This window comes from Lissotriton helveticus, chromosome 8 (genome assembly GCF_964261635.1).
Source record: "Lissotriton helveticus chromosome 8, aLisHel1.1, whole genome shotgun sequence".
NCBI classification, from domain to species: Eukaryota; Metazoa; Chordata; class Amphibia; order Caudata; family Salamandridae; genus Lissotriton; species Lissotriton helveticus.
In genome coordinates this window covers 322,968,475-322,983,297 of record NC_136069.1, presented here as the reverse complement: position 1 = coordinate 322,983,297, position 14,823 = coordinate 322,968,475, and the positions used below count along the sequence as shown (strand labels likewise).

General features: G+C 43.0%; 1 protein-coding gene across 2 annotated transcripts in view; it reads left to right on the top strand.

Moving 5' to 3' along the window:
- The window catches only part of SACS (sacsin molecular chaperone), a 305,612-nt gene that overhangs the window by 184,663 nt on the left and 106,126 nt on the right, over nucleotides 1–14,823 (top strand). For both annotated transcript variants that reach the window (XM_078657096.1, XM_078657097.1), the window contains exons 3-4: nucleotides 1,979–2,066; nucleotides 12,257–12,342. In XM_078657096.1, the coding sequence (XP_078513222.1) occupies nucleotides 1,979–2,066; nucleotides 12,257–12,342 (174 nt within the window). The remainder of the gene's footprint in view (nucleotides 1–1,978; nucleotides 2,067–12,256; nucleotides 12,343–14,823) is intronic.

Here is a 14,823-nt window from a genome sequence, read left to right as displayed (position 1 = left end):
GGGCCTTTAGGCCTTTAGGCCCATAGGAATGAATGGGGAGTTGTTCCTTATTTGTGATTAGCAATTTGCTAATCGAAAATAAGGACGCTGTAGGAATTGCGATTTTTACATGAATCCCGTTTTGAGAGTCTGTAATAGCGATTCCTTAATAATCGCTATTACAGACTCGCAAAAGGGGACTTTGATGAATCTAGGGGTTAGTGTTTCAACCAGCCATTCTCTCGTTACATATAATTCCTAACAGCAAAAACTGACTCCTACTTCTTGAAACCCTCGTTGTAACATCCTGTATTTAATGTACATACTTGTAATTTATTGTCAATGTGTTCATATGATGCAAAGTGCTCCCACACCTTACATTGGGGCAAGTAGTGCTATCAAATAAAAAAAAAACACTAAATGCTATTTAAATTGTTGTTCGTGTAATTACTCATTAAACAGAATTGTTAAAGTTACCTTGTTTTTTACTTTTGTTTTTTATACCAATGGCAATAGCACTATGCAAATTTAATTACTACACTGCAAAAAAAAGAAAAAAATGTAAAAAAACGTATTTTTCAATGCCAACAGTCCTAACTTTTAACAAATGTGAGTCCTATTGCATTGCACATGCTTGTTTTTCTTTAGGATTTAAGATATTTCGTTTTGGGAAGGTCTTTTTAAAAATTGTAATGATTTTAATTACCCTCACAATTAATCATAATACCTGACGTTGTTGACGAGAACAATGTGAGGAGCAGTTGGGTCTGTCTAGAAATAATGAAAAAGTAAAAATAATACCCTGCCGCACCTCTTCCGTAGCACATCCTGGGTCTAGACGTTGGTGCTATATAGATGGGGCGCTTACGCCACAGTGGTACACCGTGCGTTGAACAAGTGCAGTGCATGCTGTGTTCGCTGCTCAGCGAGGTCCGCTGCCAGTGGCGAACACTCACTGCTGTGTAATGTACACAGTGATACCCCTCACCGCATTACCAAGGATTATAACATTATCTGTGTTGTGCTAATATTCTACTATAATATTTGACTTTTATATGTTATTTTCCTATCTACAAGTTCGAAACTATTGTAAAACTTAAAAAAAATACATTGAACATTCAGAGAGGTACTGTTTTTGATGTTTCAGCAATTTTCACTATGTACAAATATACCCTAGTATAAAGTGCAAAATGCGAAGTGATCACTTTTCCCGTTGGCAGTGTTGGTCCTTTGGGTTGTAGGTAAAGGAAAAGTGAATTTGTGTTTATTGCACTTTATTTTCTTTGAACATATAGTGCTTACAATCTGAAATATGAAACTTAATGCTGTGCCTCCTAGGCATGCTAATTTAAAAGAAGTAACTGCTGTGCAATAATAACTGATGTGTGCAGTTCCACGGTTTTTTCATGCAGCCCTCGCTTATTTCCTGCAAACACTGTGAAAAATTTGTGATAATCATTAAGTTCTACCTAATCAGCATATCGCGCGAAAATGCAGATTACTTTTAGTGCCATAATACCCATTTCCACAATTGTTTTATGCGAGTGTAATTTAGCATACCTTTCCCTCTCTAGTGTTTCATCACTCATCGAGGAAAACTATGCTGAGTGCGCACTCGCATACATTTGCGGATCCCTAAGATCCTATCAGCATATATTGAGCCTAGGAGGCTAGGGAGAAAGTGAAGGAAAGTATTTAATATTAGGGGCCTATTTTATTACAGATTGCTATTAATTGAAGGTAAAAACTTGCTGGGCATAGTGATATGGAGTATAAGAAATTTTGTGAACTACATGTAGGCCAATAATTGGGAACCACGCAAACCTGCAATAACATAATGAAAACATTGCTTGCTCCTGTATGTAGTAGGTGATATGTCATACTTTAAGAATGCATGCAATTACTTGAACAAGCAAGGTTTTTTTCAGTTCTCAAACTCTGCAATCGATTAAAAAAGAAAAAGACATGATATTAAATGATATTTTATGTTGTCTTTCAGTTATTTGATTGGACCAAAATTGGAGATTTTCATTCCCACCACCCTAACATTTTTATAAATCTACAGTCAAGAGGGCTCAAAGGAGGAGGTATAGTATACGTGCCCTGTTCGTCATATTTATTACACTGAGAAATACTCTTACTCTTGGATGTTACTCTTTGCAAAGAATTAGCTGTGTAAATTATTGCTGAGCTTAACCCTATATTACCCTTATGAAAGTTTAATAATATTTACCACTAATATGTGTGGCCTTTATAGTAAGTAATTTTACCAGATATGTTCAGGTTCTGTGACTTTCCATACATGAACAATCACACTTGATCATAACTTGCATAGGGACACATCACAAACGTCTTTATCCTTGACAGCCATTGCTTTGCAGGGGAAATTTATGGGTAAGTTACACCAAGGTCTAAAGTCAGGCATAACTACTGTTAGAAATTAATTGTCAATTAGGATCACAGATGGAAAGGAATAGCTTTGGCAAACTCCTCAGGTTTGGTTTATTAATGGTTGTGCGAGACCGGGTGAAATTCACAAGTTCAGGCCGACCACAATGGAGATTGGGCGGGATACTTAAACCCTGTCAGTACGGTGAAAAAGTTACTATTCTAAACTCCAGTGCAAAGAGTTCGGTTTGCAGTGGGGAAGGGCGTGAGGGTCCGAGCGGATATTGCTGTAAAAACGAAGAGCTGGGTGGGTGTTGTACACAGTCATCGCTAAAGCGAGAAGATCCTGTTGCACATCATGACGGTCATTGCTGTAGCTTCACGTTGGCAGTCTCCGCAGGCTGACGATGCTGTAGTGCAAAGTGCCGATCTTGGGTTGCCAGTGGTCGCTCTCTGGTGATTCGCATTGGCAATTAGCGCGGACATCAAGATCTTGGCACAAACTGGCCCATCCACATTTGTGAAGAGCCCAAAACTTTAGGATTTCTCCTTTTCTTCAAGGAGGAGCTGTTGTGATGCCACACCGAGGGTCTACGACCTGGGAGGTTCTGCTTGGGGATTAGGAACTCATTCCAGAAGAGAATAGCAGGGCTCAGTCAGGTCCAGTTGCAGGTCCAATGCAGGAGGTCATCTGGGAATCTACAGAGAGGCCTCTGGAGCTTTTTGTGTCCCTGTTGCTCAGAGCAGGAGGTCAGTAAGCCGACCCTTAGAGGCACTTCAGCCTGGGATGATGGGTGCTGGATCAATCTTCCTTCTCAGACAGCAGGGAAGTCTTTTGACGGAACAGCAAATATTATTGATTGAAAAGCCAGGCCTTTATCTGCTTACGAAATGTTAACAAGGATGTGCTGATCTTAATTTGGTATGGTAGGCTATTCCAAAGTTTGATATTGTAATTATGAAAGATCTTTCACCCCATGAGACTTTTTTAGTTTTTGGGACCTTTAGGAGGCCTGCTGTGGAGGATCGTAAAGATCGTGCCGGCATGTAAGGACATAAAGATTGTTTTAGGAATGCCGGTCCAGAGGCATGAATTGCCTTGTAAGCAATGCATAAAGCTTTAAATTTTGTTTGGTTTCTTACCGGTAGCCAATGGAGCTGACTGATGATTTTAGAAATTGGTTTAAACTTAGGTGTTCCTGTAATCAATCTGGCTGCCGCATTCTGCACCAACTGCAACTTGTTCAATACTCTTTCTTGGGCATTAACAAAGAGTCCCGTTGCAATAGTCGATGCGTGACATCACCAGAGTGCTGACTAGAGTTTTAACCACGTTGATGGGGAAGAAGTTTCCTAATCATTCTTATAGTGAAGAATGAAGAGGAAACCATAGCTTTTGCATGATGCATAAATGACAGTTTACTGTCAAAAATGACCCCCAGGTTTCTGACCTTGGCAACTGGAGTGGGGGGAGGTCCAAGATCTGCTGGCCACCACGTGGGAGACCAGGCCGGTGAGAGGTTGCCAAAGACCATCACCTCCGTTTTCTCGGAGTTTAGTTTAAGGCAATTTTCAGTCATCCTGCACTTATTGCAAGCTTTCCAATTTGGAAATTGTGGGCCATTTTCTCTCCATTGTTATTGACAGCCAACACCAGTTGAGTATCGTCTGCGTATGATGTTAAAGCCAGGTGATGCGATTTAATGATCCTCGCCAAGTCAGACACATAGATGTTAAAAAGTGTCGGACATAGCGAGGATCCCTGGGGAACACCTCAAGGCAAGACAAATGGTGACGAGTTAAATTTACCAAAGGACACAGACTGCTCACGATTTGCGAGGAAAGAAGGGATATAGCACCTTGTGATATTCCTGTTGCCGCGACACGGTCGATCAAAGTAACATGATCGACCGTGTCAAAGGCCGCCGAGAGATCTAGCAGTATAAGAACTGCAGCCCCCCCCCCCTCCATCTAAAATCTTCCTGATTTCGTCAGACGCTTTAATTAGGGCGGTTTCTTTGCCATGTCCGCTCCTGAATCCGAATTGAGAGTCATCCAAACAGTTATTTTGATCAATGAAATCTGATATCTGAGCATTCATGATTTTTTCCACAATTTTAGCTGGAAATGGAAGGCAGGCTATGGGCCTGTAGCTGGTGACCTTAGTGGGATCCAAAGTGCTCTTTTCGATAAGAGGTTTGATAACAGTTTTTTTTCAAATGGATGGGAATACACCTGATTCGAACATGGCATTAAAGATCTCAGTAAGCTTGAAACCAATAATCTCAGGAGATAGCTTGAATATAGATGGAGGGCAAGGATCATCCGGGGAGCCAGAGTTAATGGTGGTAAGAAGGTGGGATACCAATTCTGGGGAAACCTGGCTAAAATTTTGGAAAGTCGGAACAACTTTGGTGTCAGTAGCAGAGGTAACAGTTTCATGACTGTCTTTAAGATCTATTAGTGGAAGTGGTAAGAGGGGGTCACTGGTAGTTTGTGCCTTAAAAAGCGAATAGATATCACAGACTTTTGCTTTGAAATAAGTTGCCAGAGAATCACACATATCTTGAGTAGCATCTACACAGACAGATGTATCTTGTCCCAATAGGTGTGTGACAACCTGATAAAGGCGTTTAACTGAATCGTGCGCCAATTCAATTTGACTGCTGTAAAATTTACTTTTTTCAAGGATGACCAAATGTTTATATTTGATCAGCCTTTGTTTGTAGCATAATCTTTCAGCAGGGTCATAGTGTAGTCACCATTTTCGTTTTTGCAGTCTACAACTTTGTTTTTCAAGCCTGAGAATCTGGTTGAACCAAGGGGCAGAACTAGAAACCCTATTGGGAGACCTTTTCTTTGTAGGAACTGTTACATTAACTGTATCCTGAATCCAGTTAGTGTAATTAGTGGCTGCCATCTCAGGATCAGAGATAACAGGTATCTGAGAGGCAAGCAGTTTGGATTTAAATTCGGCCGCATCAATACTCTTCCAAGCTTTAAAATTAATAGGGGCCGGAGATTTAGTGGGCAAAGTAGAGCTAGTCTTTATTTTGATATCAAAAAGGACCGCAGAATGATCCGTCCATATTAGAGGGAGAGTATCTCCTAAAGTGAGTAGGTTGGGGTTGGAAAAAAGGCCATCCAATGTGTGGCCCGCTAAGTAAGTCGGGGATAGAACCAATTTCCAAAGACCTACCGCTTCACTTTCAGACAAAAGAACCATAGTGTCGGGATTATCATGAGCCTCCAGTTGGAAATTAAAGTCTCCTAAAATGGAAAAATTGTTTTCCCCTGCCACAGGTTCAAGGAGACAACCCAAGGTGGTCAGGAAAGCAGTTCGAGGACCAGGGGGGCGATAAAGAAGAATGCCTTTGACTGAATTTGAGTAAGGAGTTGAAATGGTGAAGTTGACTGCTTCACATGTCGTAACAGGGACATGTTCTGTCCGCAGTGTGAAGTTATTGCGGTAAATAATGGCGAGGCCTCCTCCTTTTTTGGGTGTTCTATCGAACCTGATGTTCGAGAAGCCCTCAGGATATGCTGTGGTAAAATCTGGACCACAATGTATTAAGGTAACCCTGTGTTATCCTATAGGAGATGTAGTCCTCTATACAGTGAACAATGAATTTGGGAGTTTTTCACTTCCTGGCATATAAAACCTTAAAGTACATGTCCAACATTTAAAATACACTGCAACCTACCCTATGGGCAGTTTAGTGCCTTGCCTAGGGGTGACATATATGTATTATAAAGGGAGGTTTAGGCCTGGCAAAAGGTTTATTTTACCAAGTAAATATTGCAGTTTTAAACTGCACATACAGACTGGAATAGAAGGCCTGAAACATGTTTTAAAGGGCTACTTAAGTGGGTGGCACAATCAGTGTTGTGAACTCACTATCGAACAACACAAATGCCAATACTGAGCTAAACTCCTAGAAGACTTGTTCACACAACTTTATGAATAAAACATAATAGTCTGCTTTTTAAATTGCACCATCAAATGATTTATTCCACTTTCTCTGTCTTCATTATTTTTGCAAAAAACGTGGTTTTTGGTGCATGAGAAAACATAGAAAACACTTACAATAGATTATATACCAACATATATATATATATACACAATTCAGTCAAAAATACCTTCACTCAACACACTCAAACACTATCCCTTTTCACGAATTTAGGCAAAACATACAATCCTCATTCAACTATCAGACACCCATCCTACATACAGGTCCCAATGTCAACAAAACAAGAGAGTGAAACAGATTTTCAAATACAACAATTTCCTTAGGTTTGTGTATTTTCTAACATGATCAAAATCAAAAACTTTGCCCTCCTATTTACAAAACCAGTCTGGGTGACCTGGGACCAGGTCAGGTCGACGCGTTTCGAACCCGTGAATTATAGGGGTTCTCCTCAGGACCAACAGACTCAACAAAGAAACCAAGACAGACAAAAACATTTTTTTTTAGGCTAATATCCAACATGGCCAGTACCAAAATAAGCGCCACACCTTACCACCTAACATACCTTAAATCTTCAGGATACAATGATCCTCTTGCGTGACTGAAAGAGTTCAGTCGCGCAAGAGGATCATTGTATCCTGAAGATTTAAGGTATGTTAGGTGGTAAGGTGTGGCGCTTATTTTGGTACTGGCCACTTAAATTGTCAACTATCCCGCCCATATTGAGGTCATATTGTAGGCCATGTCACGAGCTACCTGTGTGCCCAAATACCAAAACTTCTCAGTTTCCCAGGGTAATCCCACCTCTGGGAGGTCAGTCTACAGCCGCATCGCCAAGCCTGCTAAGGGAAAGAGGATTGTCTTATGCCAGTTGACACCCAATCCGGGCACCCACCGAAAGTCCTCCAATATTCCCATTAGCATCTGCATCAAGTCAGGTATATGAGGGTATCGTCAACACACATTCACCCAATATGGATGGTGACCCTGACACACACTCACCAGTCTCTAAATTCCTGTCTCATACAGCTCGCCAGTAGCTCCATGACCAAGGCAAAGAGGAGCAAGGACAGGGGGTAGCCTGGTCTCGCTCCCTTTCCTATGTGGCGAATGCACGTACCCTCATGATGGGTGCTGTATACAACATTGCACCCAGGATAAGAAACCCAGTTCCATTCCCATATGCTGTAACACCTCCTACAGGTACTCACATCCCAGGGTGTCAAAAGCCTTTTCGCTATCCAGTGCCAGAAGGGCCACCTCCATGTCCATCCCCTGAATCAAGTACATTACGTGAAACAGGTGCTGGATGTTCATATGAGTACCCCTTCCCAGCATAAAACCACATTGGTCGTCACCCACCAGGTGCGTCACTACACAGCGCAGTCTCATTCACCAGCACTTTCAAAAGTATCTTTGTATCCACATTCAGCATAGACGGCGGCATGTAGGACCCACATCTTTCAGGTCCTATTCTGGCTTATGGTGCATCATAATAATTGCCTGACGCATATGCAGTGGTAGTTTACCTCGCTGTTTGGCCCCCAGAAGTGTCTACAGGAGCTTGAGGATCAGTAAATCAGAGTAAGTATTATAATACTCCACCAGTAGACCATCAGGACCTGGTCAGTCTCCAAGGGTCATGTTGTGTATGCCTGTTTGCAGTTCTTCCATCCGTAGCTCCTCCTTCAATTCCGGCCTCTGCAAGCCGGGGCACAATAACTTGCTCCAGAAAGGACCTCAGCCCATTCACAGTGTCACCCGTGAATGCCCCGTGTTCCCCGCGAGGTGATTGCATAATAACTAATCTATACCAATATAGTCCGCCAAAGAAGTTCTGTCTTCTCAGACCAACACGGGTGTCTCTCTCTTTTGAGCAGCCATACCAGTAGTCACTCCGATTTGTCACCTTCTCTAAGATTCTCTTTCTATACTCTCACCTTGTGTAGCAGTCCAGTCTGTCCCATATGTTTGCTACCCTGCACTGGGCCATTAGTAGTGCCCAATCCGTTGGCAGCTGGTCCTTCACCTGTTGTTGGAGCTGGGTCAATATCTCTTCAGCCTCCACCATGTGCTTTTCCAGTCTCTGTCTAGCGCTATGAATCTGTAAAAGGTTCTCTGCACTCACCACCACCTTCAGGGCACCCCACTCCACCCCCTCAATGTTGTCAAGTTCCAGATGGCTACAAAATACCCCTGTAGGACTGTCCATATGTCTTCCTTATAAAGTGGGTGCCCCAGCACCTCCGGCCGAAGCCGCAACAGAGGTATTCTAAGGTGTTGTCCCTCATACCCGTATTCTAATAGTAATGGCACGTGATTTGATAGGAAGCGCACCAAGCACCAAGCCCCCTGTATATTTAGAGCACTGTCGTCTGACACTAGAAATCTATACAATCGGCTGAACTTGCCATGTGATGGGGTAAAACAAGAGAACTTGCCAACAGTCGGGTGGAGTTCCCTCCATATGTCTTTGAAATTCAGTCAGTGCATCGTCTCCCGCTGTCATGCTAGGTTGGGCGGGTGTCTATCTAGTAAGTAGGCCATCAAATCAAACACACAGTTAAAATCACCCCGCCCCCCCACCCCCCAAATGATGGGCATCCCCACATACGGAAGCAATTCTCTTTGCAGTGTACAGAAGAACTCTCCATCATCCACATTAGCCACATATACATTGAGTAAACATATTTCCACCCCGTCCAATTTACCATACACCAATTCATATATCCCCTCTATATCCGCGGTGAAACTGCGTAGTTTGAATGAGACATTAGGCGCCATCCAGATCGAGACTTCCCTGGCCTAACTGGAATAACTAGAGGAGTAAAGCTGACCCCTCTATTTCTTTTGCAATTTCTGTGCCTCCCCCTCTGTCAGATGCATTTCCTGAATCATTGCGATATGTACTCCCAACCTTCGCAAAAAAGGCTTTCACTCTGTATCGTTTTACAAAGGTGTTCAGTCCCCGCACATTCCAAGTGACCATATGCATGTGTTCTAACATTATATCAGCGGATTTTCCAAGGTCCCACCAGCTGAGACCGGTCTCTCTCCCACCCCTTTGCCAGGCACCCACAGAGACTGCATCGCTCTTGCACGCCCACAATCGAACATAGTACTTCATTATGCTCCATAAACCAACCTCTGACTAACAACCCATGTCCCTCCCCCTTCCCCAGGTAAACACTCACTAACCAAAACTGTGTCTCCCCACCCATACTCAAACTAAATTCGGAAAAAAAAAATATTATTTTGTTCGGCACCAGCATCCACCCAGACACTTACAACTGGCGGCCATCGGAACTAGGCCCTCCTCCTCTAACCTCCTCAGGTGTAAGAAACCCTGGCTTCGAGTTAGATTCTAATCTGTCCTTTGAACCACAGATTAAGGTGGTCTCAGCTAGTTGCTTTTTTTACTCTAAAATCTCTCAGGAAAATGCTTCATCATTTCTTGGAAACCAGTTGGAAGATGATTGTCCATGCCTTGGTGACATCCAGAGTGGATTATGCAAACTGTCTGCACCTGGGCTTGCCTTCTTACCTGCTGCATTGTATGTAGATCATTTAAAATGCTGCGGCACATCTAATTCTGAAGGTGCCAGTGCACCTATCAGTTTCTGCCTCCCTTTGCTAATTGCACTGGCGGCCTATCAGGTGTTGCATCAAATTTAAAGCACTAATTTACGTGTACAGAGCCTGTCTCTCGAAAGGCCCTATGTATTTGAGGGGAAGACTGACAGTGTACTTGCGTTCCAATGCTATGATGCTTTTGCAAGTTCCAAGAATACACGGAGAGAAGGGGTGGAAGATATTTCGGTTTCCTAACTTCTAAGCTCTGAAAACGCCCTTATTATTGCACTCCGCACCGTTCCCCCTGAATCAGTCTGTCATAAACAGCTAAAGACCTTCCTCTTTGCAGCTAGGCCATAGGATTTGGATTCTCAAATGGTTGGGTCACTCTAGTTTTCTGCTGCTAGTGCTGGGTCACTTCCTAGGAAGCGGCTGCATTTATTGTATTGTATTTTTGTATTATATACCAGATTACCCCCTTAACTTATTAAACTAAATTTGCTTGACTCCAGTAGTGTGTGAAGGAGCCAAGTCCCTACCCACCAGAACAACTAAATAGTATCTTTGGGATAAGATATACCTCAAGTCCGACCCACGAGGGAGTGGTCCAAGACACACTATGACTCCTAACTGCTCTACACTAAAGCTGCCTCACTCAACTTTCAACAATTACTCACCGCACACCACACACGCCTATCACACCCCCCTGACAGCCCACCTCTCCTCTCACTCACTACCCCAATGACAACTAGGACGGAAGGTAGAAAGAAGAGAGGTGAAAAGAGAAGGAAGAGAAAAAGGAAATGGAATAAAAGATGAAAGAAGAGGGGTGACTAACGGGAACATCCATCACCCTACCACATGGTGCTGCTACTGGCCATGCCGGCATTTCAACAACTAATCTAATGAGGCACCATATGTACATCCTTGCAAGAGTTCCTATAACCGCCTCAGGCTACATCTTTGTCTGGTACTGCTGCAGTTGTTCACACTTCTTAGTTTACATACCATCCTCCCCTGACCCAATGACCCTGTGGTGCTGTTAGTTACCATCATGTAGCCTCTGGGTCTCAGTGGTAGGGAGGTCTGGCATGTCCTTCACCATGTCTGAGCCACTCTTGAGGTCGTGTAGCGGGGCACTGAGAGATGGCCACACCTCCAACCAGTCCCATACCTCTTCCAGCTTTATGAAAAAATGAGATCATCCTTCGTGCACTACTTTCAGTTTTGTGGGGTATAGTAACAGGTATTTTAGCCCCATGGCCTTCAGTTTCTGTTTTACTCCCCATAACATTTGTCGCAGCTGTTGCACATGTTGTGTATAATCATGGAAGATCTGAATGACATGGTTTTCGAAGGTGGGATCCCCCGCCGCCGACTGCCTGAAGGACAAGATCCCTATTCCTATAGTTGAAGAACTCTGCAATTAGTGTCTGCGTCCTTCTCCGGCAGCCGAGGTGGTGGCAGGGTCCTGTGGGCGGGCTGCCACTTACCGTATGTATTTTTTTTAACATTCTTTTTGTTGAAACTTTTTAGATAGGGGGAAAGTGGGTACATAAGAAATAGGGTACTAGGTTAGCACGTCGTGGTGCCCTTGTCTGAAGAAAATAGTTAGTACATTTCTTGTGACAGAGTCTGACGGAACATCTCACTGCGGACAAGGTGTCAAGTAAAATTGATACATTCAGATCTTAAACAGGAACATTAACATTTGAATAAACAGGGATAGGAGGGGGGGTTGGGATACCATGGCGAGGTCAAGCGATATTATGGAGTGGCAGGGTGCAGCGAGGAGGAGAGAGGGGCGTGCGGAATGCACCCCGATAAGGACTGGACAGCGTATGACTCAAAGGCGCTGCGAGGAAGCACAGCTGTTCAGCCCCAGTTCATTAATTAAGGGTATAAGTCCTCTAAGGATCATTTGTTAAGAGGGGAGTGGGGCCCCTTTATGTGCTTTAAAGTTCAAGTGTTGTTCTTAAATATTAGCAGATATGTTCAAACACTGATGCACTAATGACTTTCTTACATTATTGTTTCCTCAGATTGGCTTGCTGTATCTCAAATAGTGGGATCAGCTTGTGAAGTTGTGTCACTTTACTGTCTTGAACAAATCTTACTGTATTCTCAACAATCTCATCAATAGGTTTCTCTCCATAATATAAAAATAGAAATTTGTTTCAAGCCTTAAAGACAGATATAAACAGAGCGTGGCACTTTTAATGGAAAAATTTTCAGCTCAAATCATGTATGATGTGTTATTGATCGTCAGCATATTATAATTATTCATTTTTTGCACTTCCTCTCTAAAGGTTTGGCGTGGCTAACATTTGAGTATTTCCTTATTTTAGGCAGATTTGGACAGACAACCCCTCCACTTGTGGACTTCCTTAAAGACATATTGAGAAGATATCCAGAAGGGGGACAAATCCTAAAGGTACTTGTTATTGTCCTTAGGCAGCAGTTTTGCTTTGCTTCTAGTACTTGTCTTTCTCATTGTCACAAACAATCCCTACAAAGTTTGACACACGCAATCATCAGTTCTCTTACATCTCGCATAGACACTCAAAGAATGCAGCCCTAAGAACAAACCACGTTTTATGAGGACACCTCCCCAAGGTCTTTTGAAAAAGCCCACCTCAGTAATTGTGCACTTATTGGTCCTCCCGAATTCACCATGTTGGGCCATGCAATTTCAGGTTTGAGAGACTCCCTAATCAGTTTTGGGCCCCGCAAGACCGGCTACCAGAGTTTTGTGCAAATAGGAGAGCCCCTCCTATACCAAATATATGTTTGGACATATGTTGTTGTCTTAAGTAACCTTAGTCATAGAAGTCACACCACTCATTCTGTATCTTCACCTATAACCGCTTTAGTGACTTGAAGAGGTGGGTACCATCGACCTGTATTGTTTCTTGCCCTTGTGTGCAATAGTCTGTGTGTAACTCAGAGCTGCTATGTTCAGGTCAGGTGCACTGTGTGTATTTGTGTGAACTGACAGACAGTTATGTAGGGAAACAACAATCTGCTGGTGAGCACGTGGCTGCATTTAATGTCCACATCTTGTTTATGTTACTCAGAGTGGTTTCTAGTCCCTGCGTTTTTATTTTAGGTCTCATTTCTCACCTATCAAAAGGTTTGTCAGATGGATGACAAAACAGGGCATTGCTATTATTACCTGTCTTCTTCCTCGTTCCAACTTCTATACGTCTGAGGCAGGCACTTCCAAGGTCTCTTAACTATGTAGCAGACACACAAGTGCACAATCCTAAATAGGACTTACTTCTTTATAAAAAATGGCCTTTCATCATGATCTTATTAGAAGAGTCTCTCATAATCTGTTTCTTGTTGTTTTTAGAGAAAGATATTCCTGATTTGATGTGGTTGGGTAGTTGGCATGGCTTTTACAAATAATAATTAATTGGAACTCTAGCTTCACCATGCTTGGCAATGGTGGAACAGCTCCAAATGCAGTTATGGCAGAGTCCTCTGAAATGGATCTACTGGGTCTGCAAGATGTCACATGTAATTAAGGACCACTGGCATACTGAAATGCTTCAGTGGATTTAATTTCTCTAGTTGCCATTTCTGGAAGAACAACCGCTGGGAGCTCACAGCTGGATATGGTTGCAAAAACATTTATGTATAACAAGCATTCCCTTTGTTTCGGGGCATCAAAAACTTCCAGCTTTGCTTTTATCTCGATTCACTGCTTGCATCATACACTTCCATGTCTTTCACATTCTTTAAGGTACAGGGAGTCATATGGGAAGCATTTGTAAGCGTGAGTATTCAGCACAGTCCCTCTCGGACGCTCCGGCTATTATGACTAGTGGATGTAGGGCTGATGTTTTTTATTGAGTTATGGTACTTGTCAATAACAGATTGCTGGGTTTTGAAAAGGACAGCGGACCTGATTCACAAAGGTAAACTTGCACTTTTGAAAAGTAGAAAACCTACTTTTGAAAAGTAGAAAACCTAACAACCCTTAATAAGATCCCTTATCTTTATGTATCGAAAATAAACTGTTTACGGCTGTAAATATGTTATAGGCAAACCTGTTTTTTTCTGATAGAGGCTTCAAAACCCAGATTCCTTACCATTTGTATTTTCCCTGGCGCCATACTGGATCCAGAGATTTTTTGACAGAAATTCCCTCAAGCGTTAATAGGTGATGTTGTGTCGCTCTGTTTTAAATCAGTCTCACCCTGGAAGTGACATTGGGGCCACTATACCTGCACCATCACTGCACGCGTATGTCTTTTCCTTTCTTTCTGTGCCTTCTGATGTGATCTAGAGCTCCTTTTGAATCCTGTCAGGCGAGTTTCTTTTTCTCACAAACTATGTAGCGTGCAAGGGACATGTTGCCTCCAAAACAACAGGGTTTAAATCTTGAAAGGACTGCAACTGACAAATGTTGGTGACCGCCACAATGTCTGTCTCTGGTGCCTCAGCTTCAGGCACAACTCTGCATCGTGTGAATGCTGTGCGAAGATGAACAAGAAGGCCATATGTGACCGCCTATCCTTGAGCTGCACTTTTTGAACTTCTTTCTCCAAAAAGACAAGTTCAAAATGCTCCTATTAGCCAATGCTGTCTGCTCTGGGCCCAGGAGAGTGGATGGTGGCGTTGGATTTGCATGATGTCTATTTCTACATCCCTGTCCTGCCGTCCCACAAATGCTACCTGCGGTTTCAGGTAGGCCAAGAGGATTTTCACTTAACCCTGCTCCCCTTTGGCCTTACCAGTGCACTTTGGCTGTTCACAGAGGTGATGGTGGTAGTTGTAACCCATCTGTGGAGGTTGGGAATACCAGTCTACCTGTACCTCGATGACTGCCTCCTGAGGGCAAGCCCCCTCCAGACGATGTCCAACCTGTTGCCATCATTGGGTTATTCCATCAGTGTGCCAAAGTCAC